The sequence below is a fragment of the Lepisosteus platostomus genome, chromosome 21, assembly GCF_059453375.1.
Source record: "Lepisosteus platostomus isolate fLepPlt1 chromosome 21, fLepPlt1.hap1, whole genome shotgun sequence".
Lineage (NCBI taxonomy): Eukaryota > Metazoa > Chordata > Actinopteri > Semionotiformes > Lepisosteidae > Lepisosteus > Lepisosteus platostomus.
Window position 1 is genome coordinate 3011579 of NC_142631.1, and position 24715 is coordinate 3036293.

The 24715-nt window shown below is 52.1% G+C and overlaps 1 protein-coding gene across 3 annotated transcripts in view; it reads left to right on the forward strand.

The window, feature by feature from the left end:
• Window positions 1–603: 603 nt before the first annotated feature.
• ddr2l (discoidin domain receptor family, member 2, like) overlaps window positions 604–24715 on the forward strand; it is a 37515-nt gene continuing 13403 nt past the window's right edge. Inside the window, exons 1-11 of one of the 3 annotated variants that reach the window (XM_088615084.1) lie at window positions 604–1494; window positions 7260–7352; window positions 18019–18137; window positions 18860–18962; window positions 19386–19614; window positions 20447–20594; window positions 21619–21724; window positions 22451–22637; window positions 23070–23316; window positions 24055–24168; window positions 24449–24591. In XM_088615084.1, the coding sequence (XP_088471210.1) occupies window positions 18080–18137; window positions 18860–18962; window positions 19386–19614; window positions 20447–20594; window positions 21619–21724; window positions 22451–22637; window positions 23070–23316; window positions 24055–24168; window positions 24449–24591 (1335 nt within the window). In that variant the 5' untranslated portion in view covers window positions 604–1494; window positions 7260–7352; window positions 18019–18079. Of the gene's footprint in view, window positions 1495–7259; window positions 7360–18018; window positions 18138–18859; window positions 18963–19385; window positions 19615–20446; window positions 20595–21618; window positions 21725–22450; window positions 22638–23069; window positions 23317–24054; window positions 24169–24448; window positions 24592–24715 lie in introns of all 3 variants that reach the window. The other 2 variants (XM_088615083.1, XM_088615085.1) reach the window with 2 other exon arrangements.

Consider the following 24715-nt stretch of genomic DNA (forward strand, 5'->3'; position numbering starts at 1 on the left):
TTCTGCGTGGTAGACCTTGCGCCATTCCATCAGCCACCTAAGGTGCCTTTAGGAGTTGTGTAATGGGTGACCGGGCTGGAATGCGATAATTGAGCGTTTTCTTTGTGGACCTGGGTTGGAAGGAGATCTGTCGAATATGCGGCACCCCCAGGGGTACACAACCGAAAAACGGGCACAGAGGGTTTAAGTTTAGTGAAGAGGGACAGCGCGCAGCTCTCAAGCTGCTCCCATTAGCTAAAAAAGTTCATTTACACGTGTAGCCCCTGCGGACCCCACACTCCTAAACCCCACCTCTTAAATCCTCTATCCCCCACTGACACCCCTCTGTTTTTGCACTGAACTCAAAATCCTGCCCCTGCTGGAATTTTGCACTGGACTCAAAATGCAGCCCCTGCTGGAATTGTGCACACAGCTGCAACCTAAATGCTGGTTAAAACCACAACTGCTGCCCGGTTCCTGTCCCCAGGCACCGTGATGTCATTGGTGACGTCATATTTTGTCTCGCCGCCGTGTTTTATGTCCTCACCTGTTGCGTCATTCGGCCTGGGAGGCCAACACGCTGCACGTTTCGTTGCAGTCGGCCAGGTATGACGATAGCCCCGAACTTAATATCTCAAAGCCTGCCCCTTAGAAGTCAATCAGAAAATGCGTACAACGGCCATTTCGATTATGAAGGGAAAGTGAACGAGAAAGAGGACACGACCTTAATCATTTAAGGACGACGTCAGGAGGAGAAGTGATGACGCTCCTGCCTGCTTTCCGCCCTGAGTCCACTGTATGGTTTCAAATCTTACAAACCTTGACGATTGTGTGGGTGTGGGTGGGGGAGAGTCAGAGTGTCGTTTACCTCACAACCAGCACAAGGGAAATAAAAACAGCCCCACAGTCCTCATCTCCGTTCCGACGACGGCGGGGGGGTCTTTTAAAAGTGAATGCTCGGTAAATAATTCATTAAAGAGGCAGGGTGCGTTTCTGACGAGGGAGAACCGGCGAGTGGGTGCGGGGACAAAGGTTAGACAAACTGAACCACATTACTGCTGCTGCTCCTAGAAATGAACTTGTTATTGTGTTATTGTTCAGTCCAATTCTGTGACTGTGTGGACGCCGTCAGTCTGGAGCTCAGGAACGGGACGAACAGCGCTCTCCCGTGTCCTGGGAATCGACTTCCCTCGCTTTCCCTCCCTCCCTCATTACCACCCTCTCCTCCAGTGGCCGGAAGGGGGATGTGATGTCAAAATCACATTGAAACTTTTTTTCCCCCATTTTTTTTTCTTCCTTGTGTGTGCAGATCTCCCAGATACATTTTTAAGGACGGGAGAGAAACATTTTTTTTTTGTTTAAAAAAAAAAGAGAACTTGACAGGAATCGCGGCGACCTGTGATTTCTTTTCTGTCGAGACTGGATGAGGCCGGGGAGGGGACGGGGGGCGGGTGGTCGAAGAGGAGGTTTTCTTTGGCGTTTTAGAAGAAGACCACCGGCGAAAGAGCGCAACAGGTAAATTATTTTTTTTTTCTCTCTCTCTCTCTCCAAAAGTTGGGGAAGGCGGTGTGGTGCTGTGGAATGGAAGGACAAAAAAAGTTTTCGATTTGTTCAATGTGTGTGTGTGTAGGGAGGGGATTGCGGCCGTGTAAACGTGTTTAGGCGATTCCGAACCGGGACAGAAACGCGGGGCGGATCATATGATCTCAAACACTGAAGCCAGCGGTCTTGTAGTTTTTGTCGCTTTTTAATATTTTTTTTTAAAGCGAAGCGAGTAAGGGAGCTCCCTCAAAACTTTCTCGGGGCTCCGAGAGCATTTCAGGTCTTTGTTCGCGCAGAACTGGGGGGGGGGGCGCGGATTAATGAGCAGGGATCGATCGACCCCCTTTTTTTTTTCCTCTCCTCGAGAAAACGGAGATCCGCTCTCGAGTTAGCGCTGGCGCGGAGGAGGACCGTGAACTGCAAATTAAGGGGCAGTTCAGTACAGCTGGTTGGCCCGGAGTCGCTTTGATTTTCTTGTTTTGCACGGGGGGGGGGGAGTGGGAGTGTGTATTGGGGGGGGCACTGGCGTCTCTTTATCCCCCAGGGCTGTCCTGCCCCGTGCAGGAGCGTGCTAAGCGGTGGGTCTCGGGGGACCGCGGTGCGGGGATCCCACCGGATCCGCCGCTCGTGGACTTTTCCCCGGGGGGAATCTGCCCCGCGGGATCAAGTCGGAGGTCACTTCTCCTCCTCCAGAGATCCCCTTCTTGCGGGAATGCAGTCTGAAAGCAGACGGAGCCTGGGCACGTACAGGCATCTGAGCGCCCGGGCGCAAGGCGCTGATGTAGCCTATCTGTGCAGCCGCTTTCTCCCACTCGGTTGTGAGAAGAAAGCGGGGCCGGACCGGCGACGACACCCCGGAAAAACAGCTGGAAAAGAGACAGACTAATGTTGCCCTGTCCGCCGGGGTGCCTACTGTCCCGGGACGGCCTGCTTTGTTTAGTTTTTTGCGCCACCCCCCCGAACGCCTCACGCACACGTTTCCAGAAAAGCGCAGCGACACGGCTTCGCCCGGCTCACACGCACATGTGTGTCATCGACACGGTTAATTTCTGAGGCGAGAGCGCCTGGTTCCGCCGGCACCTCGGGGCGGCCGTGGAGACGCGTGATATCTCGCCAAATCATAGCGAGGGGTGTGTGAATATCATGATAAAATATTTACGTTTTCCTTATTTTTTGTTCTTGCATATTAGAGCATTGCATCCGCTTTGCTAGTGCTGCGAAAGCAGGAAAATGTATTTCCTGTCTTATCGATCCTCGATCTCGATGACGGGCAGTCGGTTATTTGGGGCAGCAGGGAGAAGAGACTGGGTCTCTGAACTCTCCTCTGGGGGCTCAGGCCCCTGACACTGTACCCTGCAGCCCGTCATCCCCAGATCTCCCACCTGCACCCCAAAAACAGCCCTGCTGGTCTCAGGTGGACTGGCCTCTGGGTTCAAGGAGTACCGAAATCCTGATACAGGGTCAGTAAGGGGTTCTGGAATTGGTATATTTGACCTTGTGGGGGGTGCAGTCTGGATGTCTTTGGGGTGCTTAGGATGTTGCAGTGCAGGCTGGGGGTGTGGCCTCGCACGGAGAGACTGTGCACGATCAAAACTGGCACCTCCCATGCTTGTACCTGGCACTTGAAGCACTGTACAGGCTGTGGCACCCTACCCACCCTTGGCAGAGGGGGGCAGCCATGTGTCTGGGGGCGGAGTGCCGGAGTACCGGCAGCCTGTGGCTGGGAGGTTGCCGGTTCGAATCCCGCGGCCGGCAGAGGAATCCTACTCCGTTGGGCCCCTGAGCCAGGCCCTTCACCCCAGCTGCTCCAGGGGCGCTGTATAAATGGCTGACCCTGCGCTCTGACCCCCAGCTTCTCTCCCTGTCTGTGTGTCTCATGGAGAGCAAGCTGGGGTCTGCGAAAAGACAGATTCCTAATGCGAGAAATTGTATAGGGCCGATAAAGTAATCAGATCTTATCTCATGTGTGTCCCTGCTCAGTTGTGAGGCCTTGTGCACATAACCTGGCCCTGGAGTTCTGGGTTGGCTCTGTTGATACGAGAACTGGCTATGTCGCAGAGTCTTTAATTCCATAACCCACGCAGCCGGTCCCTGGAGAGACGCAGAAGCCAACCTAAAATCCCTCCGCAAGATCCGAGACTCCTACTGCATAGCTTCTGGATCCATGTCAGGTTTTCTGGCTGCTGCCACTTGGCAATAATCGTGCATTGCGTCATTTCCATAATACTTGACGGGAATATTTTGGCGTCGCTCGCACCTCGGTGCCTGTTTATTCCGACAGACGTTGGCGATCGGGCAACACCCCGGGCGCCGACATCTCATCGTTTGGCTGGAGGTGCCACGGCCTTGACGTTTCGCGCCCGGAAAGAATCCCACTTCTTCCACCACGGTTCCCGCTGCCTGCCTCTCCCACCCTGTTCTGGCGCGAAGACGTCTGGCAGGGGGGGGTCTCCTCGGGCTCCCCTGTGGGTGACGGGAGCCCAGCCGAATCCTGGGCCGGGGATCGGCACCCTCTCTCTTCGCCCCTCCGGCCCGCAGTTTTTGCCCGCGGGCAAGCGCCTCCTCTGATTGTCTGGAAGGATCCGCTTACCGCCAGTAGCGACTGGCTTTGAAGAGACGGGCGCGGGGCCTGTCCCTTCTCTTGCTCAAGAAGGCGACTCTAGGGGCAAGGGCACAGCCGCCATGTGGTTCATCTTGTAAGGAGTTCTCAACCAAAGATCACACCAAGGTGTCATTTGGGGACAGGCAAATCCTAAGAGATACGGGTCGATTCTGCTTGGGTTCTCGAGTACCAGACACCTCTCCGTGCTCATTCGGTACCCAACCGGGTGGACGATGTCGATGCCTCTGCCTTGGATTTTGAGTTCCTGTCTTGGGCCCCCTCGTAGACTTCTCTGTCGAAGCCTAAAAAGGCTCGGTTCCTTCAGCCTGGCCTGGGGTGGACGTTCCTCGATGCCCTGAAATGTCTCCGTTTCCTCTTCTCTGGACTGATTTCCAGGGCAGCGGTATTACTTGTTACTGAGCAGAAGGAGAGGACGGTATGTTTTTTCCCGAATCCGCGGCTGCCCGACCTGCCTTTGATCCCTGTTAACCAGAAGAACCGGGGGCGTTGGCCAATCGGAGCTTCTTTCCGGGGGGCGGGCTCAAAAGCTGGATGCAATTACGTTGCGCGTGTCGGAAAAGACGCCCTGTGGGTTCTGATGGAGGGGGCGGGGCCGTGGGCGGGGCTTGGGGTGGCCGAGGGGGGCGGGGCGTCCCGCCTCTCAGAGCTCTTGTGCAGCTGTCTGGAGTTCGATGTCCAGGAAGAAGACACCGGCCTGCTTGCTGTGAACTCGGTTGGCTCCCAGCCAGGGCTGTACAGCGCCGCCCTTTCTGTAAGATCAGGTACCTGGGTCAGCGCGGAAGTTGCTGCACACTTTTTTCCCCAGGCAGGGGTGACAGGAGTGTGTGATTTCAGCTGCCCTGGGGAGGTCCTGTTACAGTATTTTTTTCAGGAGTGGGGGGTGGGGCGGTGGGAGGCTTGTAAGAGAATCTGGGCGGCCTTTCACCCCCTGGATCCCATGGAGCGGGGCTGCTGTTAGGAATCCGGCGGGTGGATAGGACTTTCTTTCCATGGGTCGTATTTATAAACTCTGAGCTGGGAAAGATTTTATCAGGTGTGCAGCGTCCGGGCCCTTCTTGGGTTACATTTTCTCCCCCCACGTCCCTCCCTGGAGTTCTGTTAATATCCCCCCCCCCCCCGTTTGAAATAACACACCTGTGAAAACAGAGCATGGAATCTTGCCCCGAGCCTTCCCACCAGAGAAGGCCAATATTCTTTGAACCAGGCTGATTCCTCAATCCCTTAAGGATTGTCTTTTGCATGGACAGGTTACAGGAGCAGAATCTCTTTAGTTTCTTGGGAGTGGCTGGTCCCACTCGGTCTCCGAGTCTCCAAATGTCCTGTCCGAATTCCAGCAACGCTACGCTCTCCTGGGGTCAATCAGCAGGCTGTCGAAGGCCTTTAAGCTCAGGACAGCATTGTGATTGCTAACCTATTAATCAGGAGACCCTGTTATCTCTCCGCCCCACTCTCCCTGGTCTGTTTTCTGCCTCTTCCTCTGTGCCCACATTCTTCACCCTCTGACCCGGGTACGATTCTCGCACTGGGCCATGTTCAAGGTGTTGCCGGAGTGTTGCTGGCTTCTTTCAGGAAGCCCTTCTTTTCCCCATTACCTGGAGAGTGCTCGGAGTGGAGTCTCCGGAAGAGTGCCGTGTAAGTGTAAGGAATTCTGACGAAGAAACAGCTGGAGGAGGTCCTGGCTTCTACCTCAGCCAGAGTGGCTACAGCTGAGACCAGCCGTTCTCAGGTTCATGGTGGAGTGAAGGGGCTGAAATTGTGCCAATGGAGGCTGATGAGCATCAAAAGATGGGTTGTGTCCCTTGCAAGACTGAGGCGAGGGGTGGCGAGTGATTAGATTGGTAAATTTGGAGAAGAATGTCTAATCCCAGAATATTTGTCTCGCAGTGCAGTAGGAAGTGCACCTCTGTCTCTGTTTCTCCCCGCTGGCAGTGGGAGCACGGCCTGTCCTCTCTGGGCAGTCAGGTCTGCCTGTGTCCAGTTTCAATGTCCAGGCTGTGGTCACTGAGCCTGTCCTCTCTGGACAGCCAGGTCTGCCTGTGTCCAGTCTCTATGGCCAGGCGGTGGTCACTGAGCCTGTCCTCTCTGGACAGCCTGTGTCCAGTTTCTATGTCCAGGCTGTGGTCACTGAGCCTGTTCTCTCTGGACAGCCAGGTCTGCCTGTGTCCAGTTTCAATGTCCAGGCTGTGGTCACTGAGCCTGTCCTCTCTGGACAGCCAGGTCTGCCTGTGTCCAGTTTCTATGTCCAGGCTGTGGTCACTGAGCCTGTCCACTCTGGACAGCCAGGTCTGCCTGTGTCCAGTTTCTATGTCCAGGCTGTTGTCACTGAGCCTGTCCTCTCTGGACAGCCAGGTCTGCCTGTGTCCAGTTTCAAAGGCCAGGCTGTGGTCACTGAGCCTGTCCTCTCTGGACAGCCAGGTCTGCCTGTGTCCAGTGTCTATGTCCAGGCTGTGGTCACTGAGCCTGTCCTCTCTGGACAGCCAGGTCTGCCTGTGTCCAGTCTCTATGGCCAGGCGGTGGTCACTGAGCCTGTACTTCATCAGCATCTGTTTCTCCTTGCCTCTCTCTCTCCCCTCTTCTCTCCCTCTGTGCTGTCAGAGAATTCTGGCTTGAGTTGAAGCTCTCTTGCCAACTCAAGCAGCGCTCGGGGTTTCCTTTGATGGTAGCAGGCTGGAAAGCTCACCACAGGGAACCCGGAGAACACCTGCCGAAAACTGGGCTCCAAGCCTCCTCAGAGCTGCAACCCCGAACAGGGGTCTCCTGGGCCACTCTGAGACAGCAACCCCAGTGTTAGCAGAGCTGAACCCCAACATCTTTATTCTACAAGAGCGAAGACATGACCTTGAAAATCTGCAGAGTTGCAGACTTGTGCGACTTATCATTAAACTGAGCACAGCCTTATGAGGTATATAAGACTATATGAAGAGCATACCTAATTTTAACAATTAGCAGCCAGTAAAAGCTGCTAATTGGTCAAATGAATATTTCTGGTCTTGACCAGAGCTCTCCCAAGGGCGTGTTGAAGAGACCTGCTGGTTAGGCTAGTTTGTGCAAACATTCCCAATGCAGGAAGAGGACAAGTGCTCAATTTCCCTTTGTCGTCTTTTTTTTCCTTCAGAGGTCACGCCTGCAGGAAGTAGCAGAACAGGACAGGAAGTGACATCGCCTGCCGGGTTTCACAGCTTTTCTCCAATCAGCGCGCAGAGCCCAGGTGACTGGTGAGTGCGAGGGCCGTGATTGGTGGACTGGTCAAACTGTGGAGATGGATGATTTGTATTGGCTTGTAGCAATACTGGTTGTATTCCTTTGAGAATACAAGTGGTGGTACTGGGGGACTGGGGCATCATCCAGATGGGGCTGCACACTGGTGGTGGTGGAGGGGATCCCCATTACCCGTAAAGCACTTTGAATGGAGAGTCCAGAAAAGCGCTATTTTAGTGTAAGGATTATTATTATATCTGTTTCCTAAAAGCATCCTGTAAGATGATTGAGATAAAAACCTGCGAGTGATCGTACTTTGTGTTCCTGATGAGCATAGCCAGGAGGGTCGTATGGAAAAAAAAAATTAGGGTCTGTTGGAAACTGCAGACATTTTGTATTCACCTAACACAAATGGCACACACAATATGGTTTTCATTTCTTATCTGGTGCTGTTTGAAACAAGACATTGCTCTAAAATGAGTCTAGAGAAGGATAGTATTTTACATGGGAAACAAGAAATGGATCTGTTTGTTCGTAGTCTGGAATAGAGGAGGCTATGAGGTGACTTGGTTGAAGAACTCCACATCTTCAAAAGTAGAGGTCGTCTTTGTCTTTCCAACAATCGAGAGACACATGGGCTAAATAAGATCAGATCACTTTATTGGCCCTATACAGTTTCTTGCATTAGGAATGTGTCTTTTCGCAGACCCCAGCTTGCTCTCCATGAGACTCACAGGCAGGGAGAGAAGCTGGGGGTCAGAGCGCAGGGTCGGCCATTTATACGGCGCCCCTGGAGCAGCTGGGGTGAAGGGCCTGGCTCAGGGGCCCGACGGAGTAGGATTCCTCTGCGGGATTTGAACCGGCAACCTTCCAGCCACAGGCGCAGATCCTGAGCCACAGAGCCCCCGCTCTTCAAATAATGGGAAAATTGAACCAGTGGGATGAAGGTCTTCTCCTGGACTTTGAGACGAGGAGCAGAGAGGCAGGCCGCAGTTGGCTTTGCTGAAGGATTCAGGGGGTGTAGGCCCTGCGAAGCGATCGGCCCGCTGCTTGGCGCGCCTCTCTTTTGCGTCCCAGGGGGTGCGCGCGCTTCGGAAACAGAGTGTCTCGGTCACCTGCAGGGCTGCGTGCTTTTGGACGTCAGCTCCAACGGTACCCCATTCCTTCCCCCCTTGCCTTCAGGGAGGGGCCCCTTTATCTCTCGGCTTCTTGCAGTCAAAGGGATTTCGCTGTTGTTGTTGTTTTTTTTGTGCTCCTAACCTGTTCTCGCTGCAACGAGAACCAGATGGGCTGTCCCAGCGCCCCCCCAATCCCTTCTCTAGAGGAATCCGCTCCCCGAAACGTACTTCTCTGCCTCCCTGCTAGAGTTCTCCGGTTAACCCCCTCAAGTGGACAGGGCACCTTACTGACTCCTGATGCATGAGCAGCCATGCACTGCACACGCAAAAAAACTTCTTTTCTCATCTGATGCATCTGCTGATGTCTGTGCCGACCTTTGGCCTGCAAGTTGGATCTTAGCAAAAAGACCCCCCCCAAAAGCTTCTCCAAAGACCACCCTACACATATGTTTGTGGGAGAGTTGCAGGGGGTAGGAGGATGGGCCCTGTTGCTGCTGGAGCACAGGGTGCAGAAACCCCTCTCGCCACCCCGGCCCCCGCGCTGCCTGGAGGGGGTGAGGGGGGGGGGGGGGGGTGTTTTTCCGAGCACACTTCGTTGTTGTTCCTGGAACGTTTAGCTCAGCACGGGGAAAGGCGTCCCGGGAAGAAAGGAAAATGCGAGGTCGGCCTGCGGATTTCTTGAAAACGCAAATAAAAAAATGGAAAACGGGAAAAAGACACGCGCACGTTGGGGGTTGTGGCGTTATAGGTCTGCTGTGTGCAATTTGTTTGGAAATTGCACGCGTGACTTGCTTGGTTGCTGGAGTTCCTGTGGCTCAGTCTGTGCTTTTGCCTTCGGGTCTTGTGCTGGAAAGAAGACTCGGGGTGCGCTTTTCAGGTTTCGGAAGCCGTGGCGTCTGCTCTATATGAAGCTGCGGGAACATGTCAGGCATTTGGACACGCTGTGCTGATGAGCTAAAAAAAGGCACGTAACCTGACGTGCTTAGGGTCTAAGGCAAACGCCCTGCAGCTTGGAAGGGCTTCACAAGGCACGTACACAGACTCGGACACAGGAGTTCACCCTCACAGGAGTAGGGAGGTGGGGGGGCAGCTGGGGCAAACCCCCCGTGACGCTGTGAGGACATGCCGACTCCACGGAGCCCTGGGTCCGAGAGCTGCGAGGTGGCTGTGCTGCGCTGCCCCCCCCAAAAACTAGCAATGCCAGCAGCCTGCACCCTGCAACTCACCGCTGGCAGCCCCACTGGAGCTCAGCAGGTGTGAGCCTGGTCAGTACCTGGATGGGAGACCTCCTGGGGAAAACTAAGGCTGCTGCTGGAAGAGGTGTTAGTGGGGCCAGTAGGGGGCGCTCTCCCTGTGGTCCTTGTGGGTCCTAATGCCCCAGTATAGTGATGGGGACACTATACTGTAAACAGGCGCCCTCCTTTGGATGGGATGTAAAACCGAGGTCCTGACTCTCTGTGGTCATTAAAAATCCCAGGGTGTTTCTCGAGAAGAGTAGGGGTGTAACCCCGGTGTCCTGGCCAAATTTCCCCCATGGCCTTTACCAGTCATGGCCTCCTAATAATCCCCGTCTCTGAACTGGCTCCATCACTCTTATCATTATCATTATCATTATCATTATCATTATTATTATTAAGTGCCCTCATCCCTGCAGCTGGACTATGGGATCGTTCCGGGATGTTGGCGCTGCCGGGGATCACTCTGTTTGCCGGGATCCCGGAGAGAGTGCTAGGAGAGGGATGGATTTCCTGAACCTCTTCGCCAGGAGCAGGGCTTGTTTTTTCTGAAGCACGAATGACGGCCAATTCATTTTGCAAAACTTGCACACCCTCTTGGGGGAGGGGGGGGGCGGAAAAGCTTCGATGCATTCGGAAAGCCTTTACACAAGTCAGCTGGGGTGGAAAACGAGGGGAACGAGAGCCCAGCGATGACGTTAGAAAATGCCTTGAGTGATAGCTGGAGATGTTTGAACCTTGACCCGACAGAGTGTTGTGACATCCTGGAGAAGTTGTCGTTGTTGCCGGGGCAACGCCGAGTACAGCCCCTCCTGCTCTCGGGCAGCTGTGAAGTGTCCGGGGGTGAAATCCGCCAGGTGGGCACTGGAGCTGGTCTCTCCGCGGCTGGTGGGAGACGCCAGGGTTGTGTGGTGTGTCGCGGGTGCCTCTGTTTGTGTTTTTCCTCCTCCTCCTCCTCTGAGGAGGGCCTGGGCTCTTCCGGCTGTTTGCCCTCATTGTTCCCAGCCGGTCATGTGACGCCCTTGGAAATATGAGCAACAGCAAAGGAATCCGATAGCTGAGCCGGGGCTGAGAGGAGGCCAAACATTACATAAAACAGCCGGGACTCTCTCTCTCTCCTTCGCCCTTCCTCTCTTCCCGATTCAGTTCAGTTCAAACAGCTTTATTACAGGGCTGAATTTCACTGTAGCCAAAGCTATATACCACTAACACAGCATCTACTGCAGTTTACAATACAGACACATCGTACGATATGAACAACATAGAGCATTATTGAGAGACAGGCTCACTGTCTGCTCCTCAGGCTGGGACAGGAGATCACACACTGTATTATTATTATTGAGAGACGGGCTCACTGTCTGTTCCTCAGGCTGGGACAGGAGATCACACACTGTATTATTATTATTGAGAGACGGGCTCACTGTCTGCTCCTCAGGCTGGGACAGGAGATCACACACTGTATTATTATTATTAAGAGACAGGCTCACTGTCTGTTCCTCAGGCTGGGACAGGAGATCACACACTGTATTATTATTATTGAGAGACAGGCTCACTGTGTGTCCCTCAGGCTGGGACAGGAGATCACACACTGTATTATTATTATTGAGAGTCAGGCTCACTGTCTGTTCCTCAGGCTGGTACAGGAGATCACACGCTGTATTATTATTATTATTGAGAGACAGGCTCACTGTCTGTTCCTCAGGCTGGGACAGGAGATCACACACTGTATTATTATTATTGAGAGACGGGCTCACTGTCTGTTCCTCAGGCTGGGACAGGAGATCACACACTGTATTATTATTATTGAGAGACAGGCTCACTGTCTGTTCCTCAGGCTGGGACAGGAGATCACACACTGTATTATTATTATTGAGAGTCAGGCTCACTGTCTGTTCCTCAGGCTGGTACAGGAGATCACACGCTGTATTATTATTATTATTGAGAGACAGGCTCACTGTCTGTTCCTCAGGCTGGGACAGGAGATCACACACTGTATTATTATTATTGAGAGACAGGCTCACTGTCTGTTCCTCAGGCTGGGACAGGAGATCACACACTGTATTATTATTGAGAGACAGGCTCACTGTCTGTTCCTCAGGCTGGGACAGGAGATCACACGCTGTATTATTATTATTATTGAGAGACAGGCTCACTGTTCCTCAGGCTGGGACAGGAGATCACACGCTGTATTATTATTATTGAGAGACAGGCTCACTGTCTGTTCCTCAGGCTGAGACAGGAGATCACACACTGTATTATTATTATTGAGAGACAGGCTCACTGTCTGCTCCTCAGGCTGGGACAGGAGATCACACACTGTATTATTATTATTGAGAGACAGGCTCACTGTCTGTTCCTCAGGCTGGGACAGGAGATCACACACTGTATTATTATTATTGAGAGTCAGGCTCACTGTCTGTTCCTCAGGCTGGTACAGGAGATCACACGCTGTATTATTATTATTATTGAGAGACAGGCTCACTGTCTGTTCCTCAGGCTGGGACAGGAGATCACACACTGTATTATTATTATTGAGAGACAGGCTCACTGTCTGTTCCTCAGGCTGGGACAGGAGATCACACACTGTATTATTATTATTGAGAGACAGGCTCACTGTCTGTTCCTCAGGCTGGGACAGGAGATCACACGCTGTATTATTATTATTATTGAGAGACAGGCTCACTGTTCCTCAGGCTGGGACAGGAGATCACACGCTGTATTATTATTATTGAGAGACAGGCTCACTGTCTGTTCCTCAGGCTGAGACAGGAGATCACACACTGTATTATTATTATTGAGAGACAGGCTCACTGTCTGTTCCTCAGGCTGGGACAGGAGATCACACGCTGTATTATTATTATTATTGAGAGACAGGCTCACTGTTCCTCAGGCTGGGACAGGAGATCACACGCTGTATTATTATTATTGAGAGACAGGCTCACTGTCTGTTCCTCAGGCTGAGACAGGAGATCACACACTGTATTATTATTGTTGAGAGACGGGCTCACTGTCTGTTCCTCAGGCTGGAACAGGAGATCACACACTGTATTATTATTATTGAGAGACAGGCTCACTGTCTGTTCCTCAGGCTGAGACAGGAGATCACACACTGTATTATTATTGTTGAGAGACAGGCTCACTGTCTGTTCCTCAGGCTGGGACAGGAGATCACACACTGTATTATTATTACTGAGAGACAGGCTCACTGTTCCTCAGGCTGGGACAGGAGATCACATACTGGACTGCCAGTTCAACTGAGTTCCCTCCTCCCTCTCCCAGTAGAGCTCTCTTCCCTTCTCCTCCTTCCCTGTCTTCCTCTCCTGCTCTCCCCTCCTCCCCCCTTCCACCCGGGTCTGTCTGTCTCCTGATCTCCCTTGCCGTATTTTCCTTTCAGGATTCTGGCCATTCTGCCCCCCTCCCCCCCCCCGTCTTGCACTCTTCCGATCTCTCCCTCTAAGAAGAAAAAGAAGAACGGGGCCAACAGCACAAATCCCAGGGTCTTCCCTTTTCCTGGAGAAAGAGAAAGTTATATTGTTCGGCTCGGAACAGCTGGTCAGCTAAAACGCCTGGCAGAGACCCCATGTTTTCCACTTGGGAATGTCCGCACTGAGTAACAAGAAGAAATTAGGCAGACGTACAGTGCAGGGGTCACATCAGTACCCGGGTGGCTGAAGCTGTTATCATTGGATGTCCAGTGCGGATTATAGCACTGCCTAGTCTGGCTGATGAGACCCACCGCCCTTGACGCAGAGGTGTCTTCAGGATTTCAGAAGGGTTGACCGATGGGCTAAGATGTTCCACCAGCTTTCTTGGGGTTATTAGTGCTCTGGAGCAGGAATTTCCAGTCACAGACTTCCGGAGCCCTGCGTCTGCCTGATGTCGCCGAAGACAGAGCTCGAAACGTTTGCTGAAGTCCAGCTCGTTGGTTCACAGCCTGGGGGCGGTGGTGAAGGCCGTAGATGTCTGGGAGGGGGAGATGTAGTGCCGCCCCCTAGCAAACAGGTCGAGCGGACGTTGGCGGCTTTCAGAGCTCTGAGGCCCGGCCTCTCGGGGGCGGCTGGTCCGATCCGCGCCTGTTCTGAGTCTCGTAAAATGTGCCGCGCACGCAATTGAATCGGCGCTCCAGTGAATTAGCTCATTTGGACGCTAGGGCCAGGGTTGACACCTGTGGCCATCAAGATGGAACGGGGGGGGGGGGCGGAGAAGTTGGCGGGATATATATATATATATTTTTCTTCCTGCTTCGCTTCGGCAGTTCAGCCATTCCAGTCAAGGGGAAAACCGGCGTTTGGAACTGGCGCCAGGCTTCTCACGTCACTTAGGACCCAGCGGTTGGATAACAAGCAACGTGAGGTTGTGTTATGATCTCCTTTGTCGTCTCTTTCTAGGGGAATCGGTCCTTCCGTTTTGCCCTGCGGGGAGGGGGAGGGGGGGGCCGATCGGTTCTTCAAAGACAATCTCTTTGGCCGTTTTCCCTGCTAAGACTCCCTCTTAATAACCGACTGAATGGCACAGCCCTGGTGTCATTGCTGCATCTCTTAGGTCAGGGACAGAAGGTGGCCTCTTCCCTGTCAGTCTCCAGCTTGAATCCCGATGGCGGCCTGTGAAAACCCCCCCCCCCCCCCCCCCCCGATCGCTGGAGTCCGTTCGAGAAAAGTGGAATAAGCGCGAGGCTTTTTTTTACTGAGCCCCCGCCAAGTTTTGGTCTTGCAAAATCGCAAGGCTCGTAAAAACAAACAGCAAGGAGAGAGACGCGAGGCCAACAGCACATTGTAAGCTTGCAGGACGAGGAGGAGGGGGTGGGGGCTCTTGCATTCCTGTGGAATGGGCTCATCGGCGATTGCGTCAGCGGTTTTTGGCTGGGGAGTCCGGCGGAGCAGCAGGCCTCGGAGCCCTGTACTTATCTCTTCGGGGGACGGCCAGGGAGCGCTTAACCTCGCGGAGACGCGGCGCGGCAACGGGCTCCCAGGGGCGAATTTCAAAGCCGGTGGCTCTCTTTCTCTCTCTCCGGGGGTGTTTTGGTTTTGCCAGAGAATCCAGAAAACGTCAAGCCTGTTTTTTGAGGTGGGGGGGGGGGGGTCAAACAACAACAACAACAAGAAAAGGCAGTCCTGTCCTGGGTTTGGGCACGGGAGACCCCGACTTCCCAGCAGCCCTCCTGTTGTCAAGGTAAACCTGGCTGTCTTGGGCTGGCCTGGTTGCCATGGGAATGGAGGCCTAGTTCAGATTCAGGTCTGAGGCTCTCCTGCCTCTGCTGTGAGCCTGTGTTGTGCTGTGTGTCGCAAGACCATCACTGGCTCCTTGACACAAGGGAGCGGAGCTTTAATAATCAGCTGATAGGTCTTTGTTTTCTTTTTTTTTTCTGTGTGGACAACCCTCTTTGCTGTGGGCAACTTTGTTTGGCTTTGTCTAGGCTTCAAAGTTGCTAGGCCCACCCCCCCCTCGCTCCCTGTGCGTGATGCCTCACTCCTCCCCTGACTTGAGCAAGTTTCTCTGCGCGTGAGATTAGGCCTCTGTGTTTGCACTTAAGCCTGCAGGCTCTTGGAGGTATGTTTCTGACCTTCGGGGAAAGAGAGCGAGAGAGAGAGAGCTCTCTGGCACAGCCCGAGGCTCGAGGCAGTGCTCTAGCCTGCCGCCAGCGAGCCGGCCTCGAGAGACCTGTGAGAAACGAGAGAGAAGACAAAACGTCACAGGGCTGCAGAGATGGGGAGCGAGAGAGGGAGTGAGAGAGGAGGAGAATAGAAATAGGAGACAAGATGGGGCTCTCTTTCGGTAAACGAGTGAGAAACAAGAGGGAGCCGGTTTAACGTTGATGGTTCCAGAGGAAACAAAAACATTTCTGCGTTGTCTTCGTTGTCCTCTTAATGCACATGGGGGACCTGAAGGACAACACAAGGACAGGAAGTGTGTGGTTAGGGAGGGACGAAAGTCCAAGACATCAAAATGTTCCATCCATTCTTTTTCTAAACCGCTTTACCTAGGACAGGGTGGCTATCCCAGCAAGCAGCAGGCACAAGGCAGGATGGGATGCCAGGGCAGGGCACACACAGACACGGACAGATACACACAGTTTTCACCAGGGCCAGTTTTCACCAGAAGCCAGATAACCTACCAGCACGTCTTTGGGAGCGTGGGAGGAAACCGGAGCACCCGGATGAAACCCACGTGAACATTGAGGAGAACATGCAAACTCCGCACGGATAGATCCCCATTGCAAGGCGGCCAGTGCTAACCTCTACGCCACCTCCTTTAAAAACATATTACAGCAGAAAAGCAGTGTGCATCCAGCTGTCCAGTCTGAGGGGGGGGAACTCGTGCAACAGAGCAAAACGTTGCAAAGGCACACTTCTGTACTGTTCCCAAGTGAGCTCTCCCCCAGGACGGAGGAGCTGTGAAAGGAGAACACGAAGTTTGAGGAACTTAGTTTGCACACAGGCAGGATTTTCTGCTCAAGTTCATCAAAACGCATTTCAAAACTGGATTTCAAAAACCCGCTGAGGCCCAGTGAGCAGAAGCCTTTCCTTGTGGGAGTGTTTTGCAAGGCAATTTGAAGTCCGTCTGTATTCGTAAAATCAGCGTAGAGGCCCGTGTGTGTCAGATCTGCGTGTAAACTGAGCGCAGAACGTGCCACAGTTCAGCCCAGGACAGAGAGAGAGAGTCTTAAGTGAGGTGGAAGAGGAGTGCCTGCTCTTGGAGCTGCCTGCCCCTTCCCTCTCTTAAACACAGATGGCCTGTTTCTACTTCTTCTCTGCTGCCCTTTCTCCCCCATCTCGGGACATTTGACCCTCTCATCTTTTCTCTCTCTCTGACCTCTCTGAAGCTCTCCCGTCTTCTCTCTCATTGCTTCACTTCTGGCGCGTTTCCCAGATCTCTGCCAGAGATGCTGTTGCAATCCACACACCGTGAGCAGCAAGCACACTCTCTCTTGCACTAACATACTTGTGCACACACTCTCTTGCACTAACATACTCGTGCACACACTGGCACCCACTAACATACACATGCACACACTCTTGCACACTTACATACTTGTGCTTGACACTGTCGCATACTAGTATACTCGTGCACAAACTCTGCCTCTAACATGCTCATACACACTCTTGCTCACTAACATACTTATGCACACGCATTCTCACACTAACATACCCATGCACAAACTCTGCCACTAACATACCCGTGCACACACTCTCTTGCACTAACATACTCATGCGCACGCCCTGGTAGAGATGGAAAATACCCCTGCACACACTCTCTCGCACACTGGCATACTAGTGCACATGCTCTTGCACATTAATGTATTAGTGCGCACACACATTCTCACCCTAACATACCAGTATGCACACACTCTCTCTTGCACTAACATACTTGTGCACGCACTCTTGCTCACTAACATACTCATGCACAAGCACTGGCTCCCACTCTCTCCTACTAACATACTTGCGTGCTCACAAACTCTCACGCTAAAATACTAGTTCCTGCACACTCTCGCACACTATCATCCCCGTGAACGCACACTCAGACACTGACATACGCACTTGCACACATATATTCCCTCTTGCACAGGCACGTCCGCTGTCATGACCACACACAAGCTTGTAATTGCACACCCTTTTCTGTGATGTTTCGAGTGACTTCCTGTTTACTCCTGCTGTAATTTAATTTAGGTTTTCTAATTCTCCTCAGATGAAAGTCCACGCTGGGTTCCCGTCTTCAACTAAGAAAAACTAAAGCCTTGTCCTGCTTTTTCCTTGCTGTTCTGTCCGCTGCCTGAACTGAGCTGCTTTTTCTTCTGTTTCCTTCTCTTTCTCTCTCCTTTCTTTCACCCGCGGAGACGCAGAGAGACACGAGACCAGCTGCCAGTGATTAACACCCCCTTCTCTCCCTTTGTTTTCTCCTCGTGTGCTTCGTGTTCCTTGTGCGACGCGTCTTGAGTTCCTGGTGAGAGGCAATGTGTTTTTCATTGCCCTGTCAAGATTTAAGTTTTATTGTAGACGTTAAACACCCATCAACCGCACAAAACACTTTTCTTCTGTTTTGCTGGGGAATAAAGACAGATTAATTAGGCTGGGATGGGAGTTTATGGGAAACCACCACAAAGATAAAAGTGAGCTGCATCGTGTTGCTCGTGTTAAGCCTGGACTCTCTCTCTCTCAGCTCTGCGGGTCTCAGTCAACTAATGAACATGTATTCATCCCACTCTTTGTCTGTTTTGAAAGACCCAAGTGTCAGTCAAGTCTATGTCAACCCATCTGCCTGTGTGTCTCAGGGCTGTAGGTCTCATTCGATGTGCGTCACTCTGTTGTTTCTCTCTCTGCCGCCTCAGAGATGTAGGTCTCGGTCTCTGGCTCTCTGGACAGACGCCCCGGACAGCTGCCCTGCCCACAATGCTGCTCTTCCTGCTGCTGGTCCTCCCAGGTGACACGCGTGGTCAGATAGACCCTGGTGAGCACCGGTCCTTACGCACCCTGATAACGACCGGTGGTAGCAGCCCAACATCATAAATCGGACTGTGATTGGTGCTCCATGCAGCTTATAGTAGCAGCCAGACCAACAGCCGTTCCTCAGTGACTCTGATAACATTGTGTCCATACAGACTGAAACATGAGCTGGCCGATGTAGCCTTTAATAAGTATCATTGTAAAGTAGAATTATGGCTCATGCCTGGTATATATAGGCTGACATAATAGCCAGACCATATAGAAATTAATAGGTTTATACGTAGTCTGTTCATGTAGTAGTCTTTACAAACTACACTCTAGACGGCTATACTGCTATACACACTGTAGTTACATCTGGGCCATGTATGCTGTAATAAGATCTGCACAGGAACCAGTAAAGGTTTATTTCTTGCTGGAAAGAGAAGAAAAGAAACACAACGTTTCCGCTGTGGAGCCTTCTCCGGGTCCTGAATAAACCTTGACTTGTTCCTTTGCAGCCTGCGCATGCTGACGCAGCCCCCTGCTTGTGATAACACTCAGCCAGACCTACGGCCTGATTGTGAAGCTCGTCCGTGTACCGTAGGGTAGCGCTTTCTCCTCCCTGTGTGGAGAAGAGAGCCGCCCCCAAAACACAGGGCTTTGTTTATGCCTGTCTCCATGGTGCCAGCTGTGGGCATCTTGGCCCTTTGTGCCCCCCCTAACCTCCCCTCCCTCTCCGCTCCGCAGCTCATTGCCGCTACCCTCTTGGCATGCAGGATGGCAGGATCAAGGACGACGACATTACGGCTTCCAGCCACTGGTACGAGTCCACAGGCCCACAGTATGCCAGGTATGTATGGGAGCTGGGACTGCTCTGGCAGTCCTGGGACCTTTCAGACTTCCTGAGCATTCAGGAAGAAGATGGCGCTGATATTTGTCCTGTCAAAGTGCTGAAATTCGTTCTAGCAGACTGGAAGTTCTTTCTTTCATAAAAACCCCCACCCATTTCTCTCTCTCGTTCCCTGGCTCCGTCTGTCATGCCGTTGTGCTCCGCCTGGTTGTGTCTTCATGTCTCTCTGATTTCTTGCTGCAATTTACTCTCGCCCTGAGCCGCCGTCGTGGGAACATCAGTCTCGGGTGAAAGCCAGGCGGTAGGCTGGCACAGCGTGGGAGTCCTGCAGAGATGTAGCTTTGTCAAAGACCCCGGGTGGTGAGGTCGTCGTTGGCAATCTCCAGTCGGCAGGCGTGTGTGTGACTGTGCGTGTGCACGCAGGTTGGAGAGGGAGGAGGGCGATGGGGCGTGGTGCCCCGCTGGGCTGCTCCAGCCCACCGACGTCCAGTACCTGCAGATCGACCTTCGCCAGCTCGTCTTCCTCACCGTGGTGGGCACGCAGGGCCGGCACGCCCGTGGCAACGGGAAAGAGTTCGCCCGCACCTATCGCCTGGACTACAGCCGCGACGGCGAGCTCTGGATCTCCTGGAGAAGCCGGACGGGAGTCAAGGTGACGGGGCTTAGCCGAACCCGAGGGGAGACCGGACGGGTTTTCGCGACCCGGCTGGGGTCCTCTGTGTGTCCTTGTGCCCTCCACTCTGCAGCTCGCGCTTCTTGCCATCTGGGAAATAAATCGGAAAGGGCAAGGCCGCTGGAGGTCGAGTAATATTTAAAAAAAAATGCAAATTTGCTTTTCTGGTAAGGCGGTGTCTCTTCTGTGTGGAGTTGTCATGTCAAGAATATAAGGTGGTCAGTATCTAATCCAGCTATTTCTGGAAAGCAGCTAGGGGCGCGTCCCTTTCAACAGCAGTGATTGGGCAGCTTGTCCCATGCTCCCACAACCCTTCACTTCCTTATCTTTGTTGTTCCCATCGGGGAAATTTGAGGTAAAAGACGTAACATAGTGCCAAAATCCTTTCAGTAAAGAAGTGATTCAGCAACACGACAAGGGAACCTGTTCCATACATTCCTGTCTTCCCCATGTCGGTACTGCTATCTTCCTTTACTCTCTATTCCTGCCACATTCCAAGGATATGCTGGCTAGGTTGCTTGGTACATCCTAATTGTCTTTGTGTACACTGGTAACCCATGCAGGGCTTAGTCTTGCTAATATGTCTGGGATGGGCTCTGGGGTAATAAAACCCTTACCAGGAAGAAGCAGACTTCGAATCATGGATGAGTATTATAACTGATGCCTGCAGCTCGTTGACACCAAAGGAGAAAGTGTTGAAGCAGGATCAAGTTTCCCTTTCCAAGATCTTATATTCCCAGATCCTTGACCGAGCTAAATAGCATCCCAATTTTTTTAATATCACTCTCTCTCTCTTAATCTCTGTGTCCAGGTGATTGAAGGGAACAATAATCCCTACGACTCTGTGATCAAGGATCTGCATCCCCCCATCATCGCCCGCTATCTCCGGGTCATCCCTGTCACCAATGTGCCCACCACAGTCTGCATGAGAGTGGAGTTGTATGGCTGTCCCTGGCATGGTGAGACTACCCGCAGCCTGGTTCTGCTGTGATAGAGACGTTGCTCTGTAAAGGTTTTTAATCAGTATTATGATCTGTAGAAGGTAAAGATATTGGTCTGTGATGTATGGTATTATAATCTGTATTTAGTAATGATACTGGTCTGTAAAGTATGAAATTATAATCCCTTATAATAATGATGTTGGTCTAGAAAGTGCCCTATTGTGGTTTGAATTTAGTAGTGATATGGGTCGATATAGACTTAATTTGTTATAGTTCAATTCAAGCCTGATACTGCTGTGTAAGATACTGTATTGTACTTTTCATTTGCGATTGGAGGTGGAATCTAATATTGAGCACTGCAGTTTCGATTCACTAGTTATAGAGGATCAAAACACACTGTACTGCATATTTTGGTCTTCTGAAAGCAGATTAGGAATTGATTTTCAAGAACCAGAATTAAGAAGTAATTACAGAAGGAAACTGAGTTACAATTTCTGAGCTGTAAAAACGGACCTTTTATCAAAAAGAATCCGATGGTCATTCTCTCAAGCTTGTTCAGTCATTGTCTGCCCTGAATCATATGATCCTGGTTGCTTTACGAAAGCGATGGTCGTAGCAATAGCCATTCGTTTTGTATATGTCACGTTCCAGCCCAGTGGAAATGAATTTATATTTGAAAAATGATTCCAGGCTTCAGTGATAAAAAAAAACCTTCATCTGTATCGTTGCCAATGTGTAAAACTACAAATCAAAGTAGAAACAGTAGTAGGTGTCTTTCTTCCTCTGTCTCATTTCTGTAGCCCCACAGCTTATCTTCCTGGGTCATTGTTTAGCTGATACAGTGGTAATATCATGTAACAGCCAGGAGACTCCAGCAATGTTCCCTTTAAATGGAGTTGTCAAACCCGCGGTGTTATAAATTGGGTCTCTCAACAGCAAGCTGTGCACTGTTCGTGATAAAGGCGAAACGAGACTTTTTCAGTGACGATCCTGTCGTTCCTCCTTTCTGCTTTCCCTGTCCCTCTGCTTCCGCTCTGTCCAGATGGGCTGGCGGCCTACAATTCCCCAGAGGGCCAGGTGATGGCGGAGCCCGGCTATTCTATCGCCTACCTCAACGACTCCACGTACGACGGCTATCAGGAGCGCAGGTAGTGTCCTCCCTGCTGCACTTCCAGTTCTCCTTTGCTGCCTCTCCTAGAGCCTTAGGCTCTTATCCCCCTTCCTGTAGGTCCCATTTGTTGGCAGCACCACTTACGGAAATATTTGGAAGTCTAGTGAAATCTCTAGTAATTGTAAACGGAATGGCACTTACAAAAAACATGAACAGCGGGTCAGCAGCTCCACTGTAAAACGCTTTCTGAGCAGATCAGACTACGCGTTACTTAATCTGCTGACGTACGAGACTGGAAGGTTGCAGGTTCAAATCCTGGGTTTCGGCGGCACAGCTGTTTTTACCCTTGTGCAAGGTGCTTCGCTTCGATTGCTTCAGTCTCCTTGGACATCTAGGATAAAGGAGTCAGTCTAATCAGTTATTGTTAGGATATTATTTCAGTATTTTTCTTATTTTTCAAGCTGCCCCTGTATGGTGTCTTTAACTTTTGGAGGAGCACTAAGTGAATGGAGAGGGTGCTGCTCCCCCTTGTGGGAAGCTGTAGTACTGCAGGTGGCTTCCAGCAGTGGAAACAGATGGTCCTCATCTAGGCTGCAGGACTGACTGAAGCGATCAGTAGACTGTGTTGCTGACAGTCACAGCTGCTGCATCTAAGTTGTTTCTAACTCCAGCCCCATTCAGCGCCGGTCAGGTCCTCGGGCATTGCTAAACTGCAGCCGTGGCTTCTGCGAGTGTACGTTAGCGTGCGGTGTCACCTGCGCAGGCATCTGTATGGGGGGCTCGGGCAGCTGACGGACGGGCTGATCGGGCGGGACGACTTCCTGCAGACCCACCAGTACCGCGCCTGGCCCGGATATGACTACGTGGGCTGGAGGAACGAGAGCCAGGGATCTGGGCACGTGGAGATGGAGTTCATCTTCGACAAGCAGAGGAACTTCACCTCCATGAAGGTACAGCGCGGGGGAGGGAGGGCAGAGAGGGGACAGCAGGGAGGAGAAAGAGGCAGAGATGAGAAGAATAATCCTTGCACTTATATAGCACTTTTCTGGACACGCCACTCAAAGCACTTTACAGGTGATGGGGGAATCCCACTGCTGCCACCAATGTAACTTGGAAAACCTCCAATTTGCGTTACAAAATAAGACCAAATTTCCAGGTACGTGCAGCACCACATTCTGCAATTCAGAAATTCACGTGAGCTCGGCAAGACCAGAGATTTGTGACAATATGGCGACTTACAGCCACTTTCACAAAAGTTCTCGATTGTGTGTTTCACTCGGTATTTGAAAAACGTATTCAAGTTACTACGTTACCGAGAGGTAAGTGTGGGTACCAGGGTGTGGAGCGCAGGTGTGTGTGACTGTGTCGCCCCCTGCTGGCAGGTGCACTGCAACAACATGTTCGCGCGGGGGGTGAAGATCTTCGCGGCGGTGTCCTGCCTCTTCAAGCCCCGGCTGATCGCGGACTGGGAGCCCCAGCCCGCCGAGTTCAGCCCGGTGCTGGACGACCGCAACCCCAGCGCCCGCTTCGTCACCGTGCCGCTGGGCGGCAGGCCCGCCAAGGCCCTGCTCTGCCGCTTCGCCTTCGCCGACACCTGGATGATGTTCAGCGAGATCTCCTTCCAGTCTGGTGAGGGTGCCAGATACCTGGCGGGTGGGTGGGGGGGGGTGGATCTCTCTCCCCGGGCCTGGTCTAGCGGGGGGACCACCTGTGTTGTGAAAACTCAGAACAGGGATTTATGGACCCCTAGGGGTTCGTGACGGTACTGCAGGGAAGTTTCGCGAGATTGTCCAGTCACTCTCCAATTCAATTCAGTTTGAAAAATGTATTGATTTTCTGGAAAGTAAAATCTGTTACGTTAAAACAGTCAAGTTTTGCGGAGGAATCCTACTCCGTTGGGCCCCTGAGCCAGGCCCTTCACCCCAGCTGCTCCAGGGGCGCTGTTTAAATGGCCGACCCTGCGCTCTGACCCCCAGCTTCTCTCCCTGTCTGTGTGTCTCATGGAGAGCAAGCTGGGGTCTGCGAAAAGACAGATTCCTAATGCGAGAAATTGTATAGGGCCAATAAAGTGATCTTATTTTTACCTGGACTTTATATGCAAAAACCAACGATTGAATTAACTGATAGAACTGGCCCTGTATTTACTGAAGGTTTGATTTAGTTCAAATCTCAAGGGGTTACTTGAGGCAAATAATTTATGTTGAAGGGGGCTTCCTCTGAGAAAAAAGGTTGGGAACCCCTGAGTTAGAGTGTCCTAGATAATCGTAAGAATAGTGGGTAGTGATGTATTTAAATTCTCTTGCTGCGAAACCGATTGCAGTCTGATTGGGTGATCTCCCTTCCCTCTGTCTCTGTCGCTCCGTCTAGACATGGTGAACCCCAGACTCATTCCCATCAACACCCAGTTGCCGTCTGGACTGAGCACCTCGAACCCGGAGCAAGAGTTTTCGACCCCCACCCCCACCCCAACCTTCAGACAAGGTACTGTCATTCGTCTCAGTGCTGCCTTGACACCCATAGCATGAACAGGTGGGACACAGAAGACTGTTGAGAGCCTGTAAAGCTCTTCCAACAATAACCGAGGGCGTGTTGTGTTAAAGGGATGTGTGCAATATTGAAACGGTGCAGTACAGTCCTCGTTTTACAATGCAGAGCTTATCCCCGCTTACTGATGCAGTTCTTTGATAGGCTGATGAAAGAGAGTGATTTATCCCGCTGCATTAAGATCGTTTGACCCTCGAACCCCGCCCCCTTTTGTTAGAAACCACGCCCCCGGACAAAGATCACCAAGACGACAGCAGCACCTCGGTGCTGATTGGCTGCCTGGTGACCATCATTCTGTTGCTGCTGGTGATCATCTTCGTGATCCTGTGGTGTCAATACGTGTGCAAGGTGATGGAGAAGGTACGTCACAGGCCTCCAGGCGCCTGGCCTTTGCTGTGGTCCTGGGACGAGCGCGCACGGTGTCCTCCTTCGTCTCCGGGGCCGGGCAGCTTCTTCCAGCGACTGACAGCCCCTCTTCCCCGTC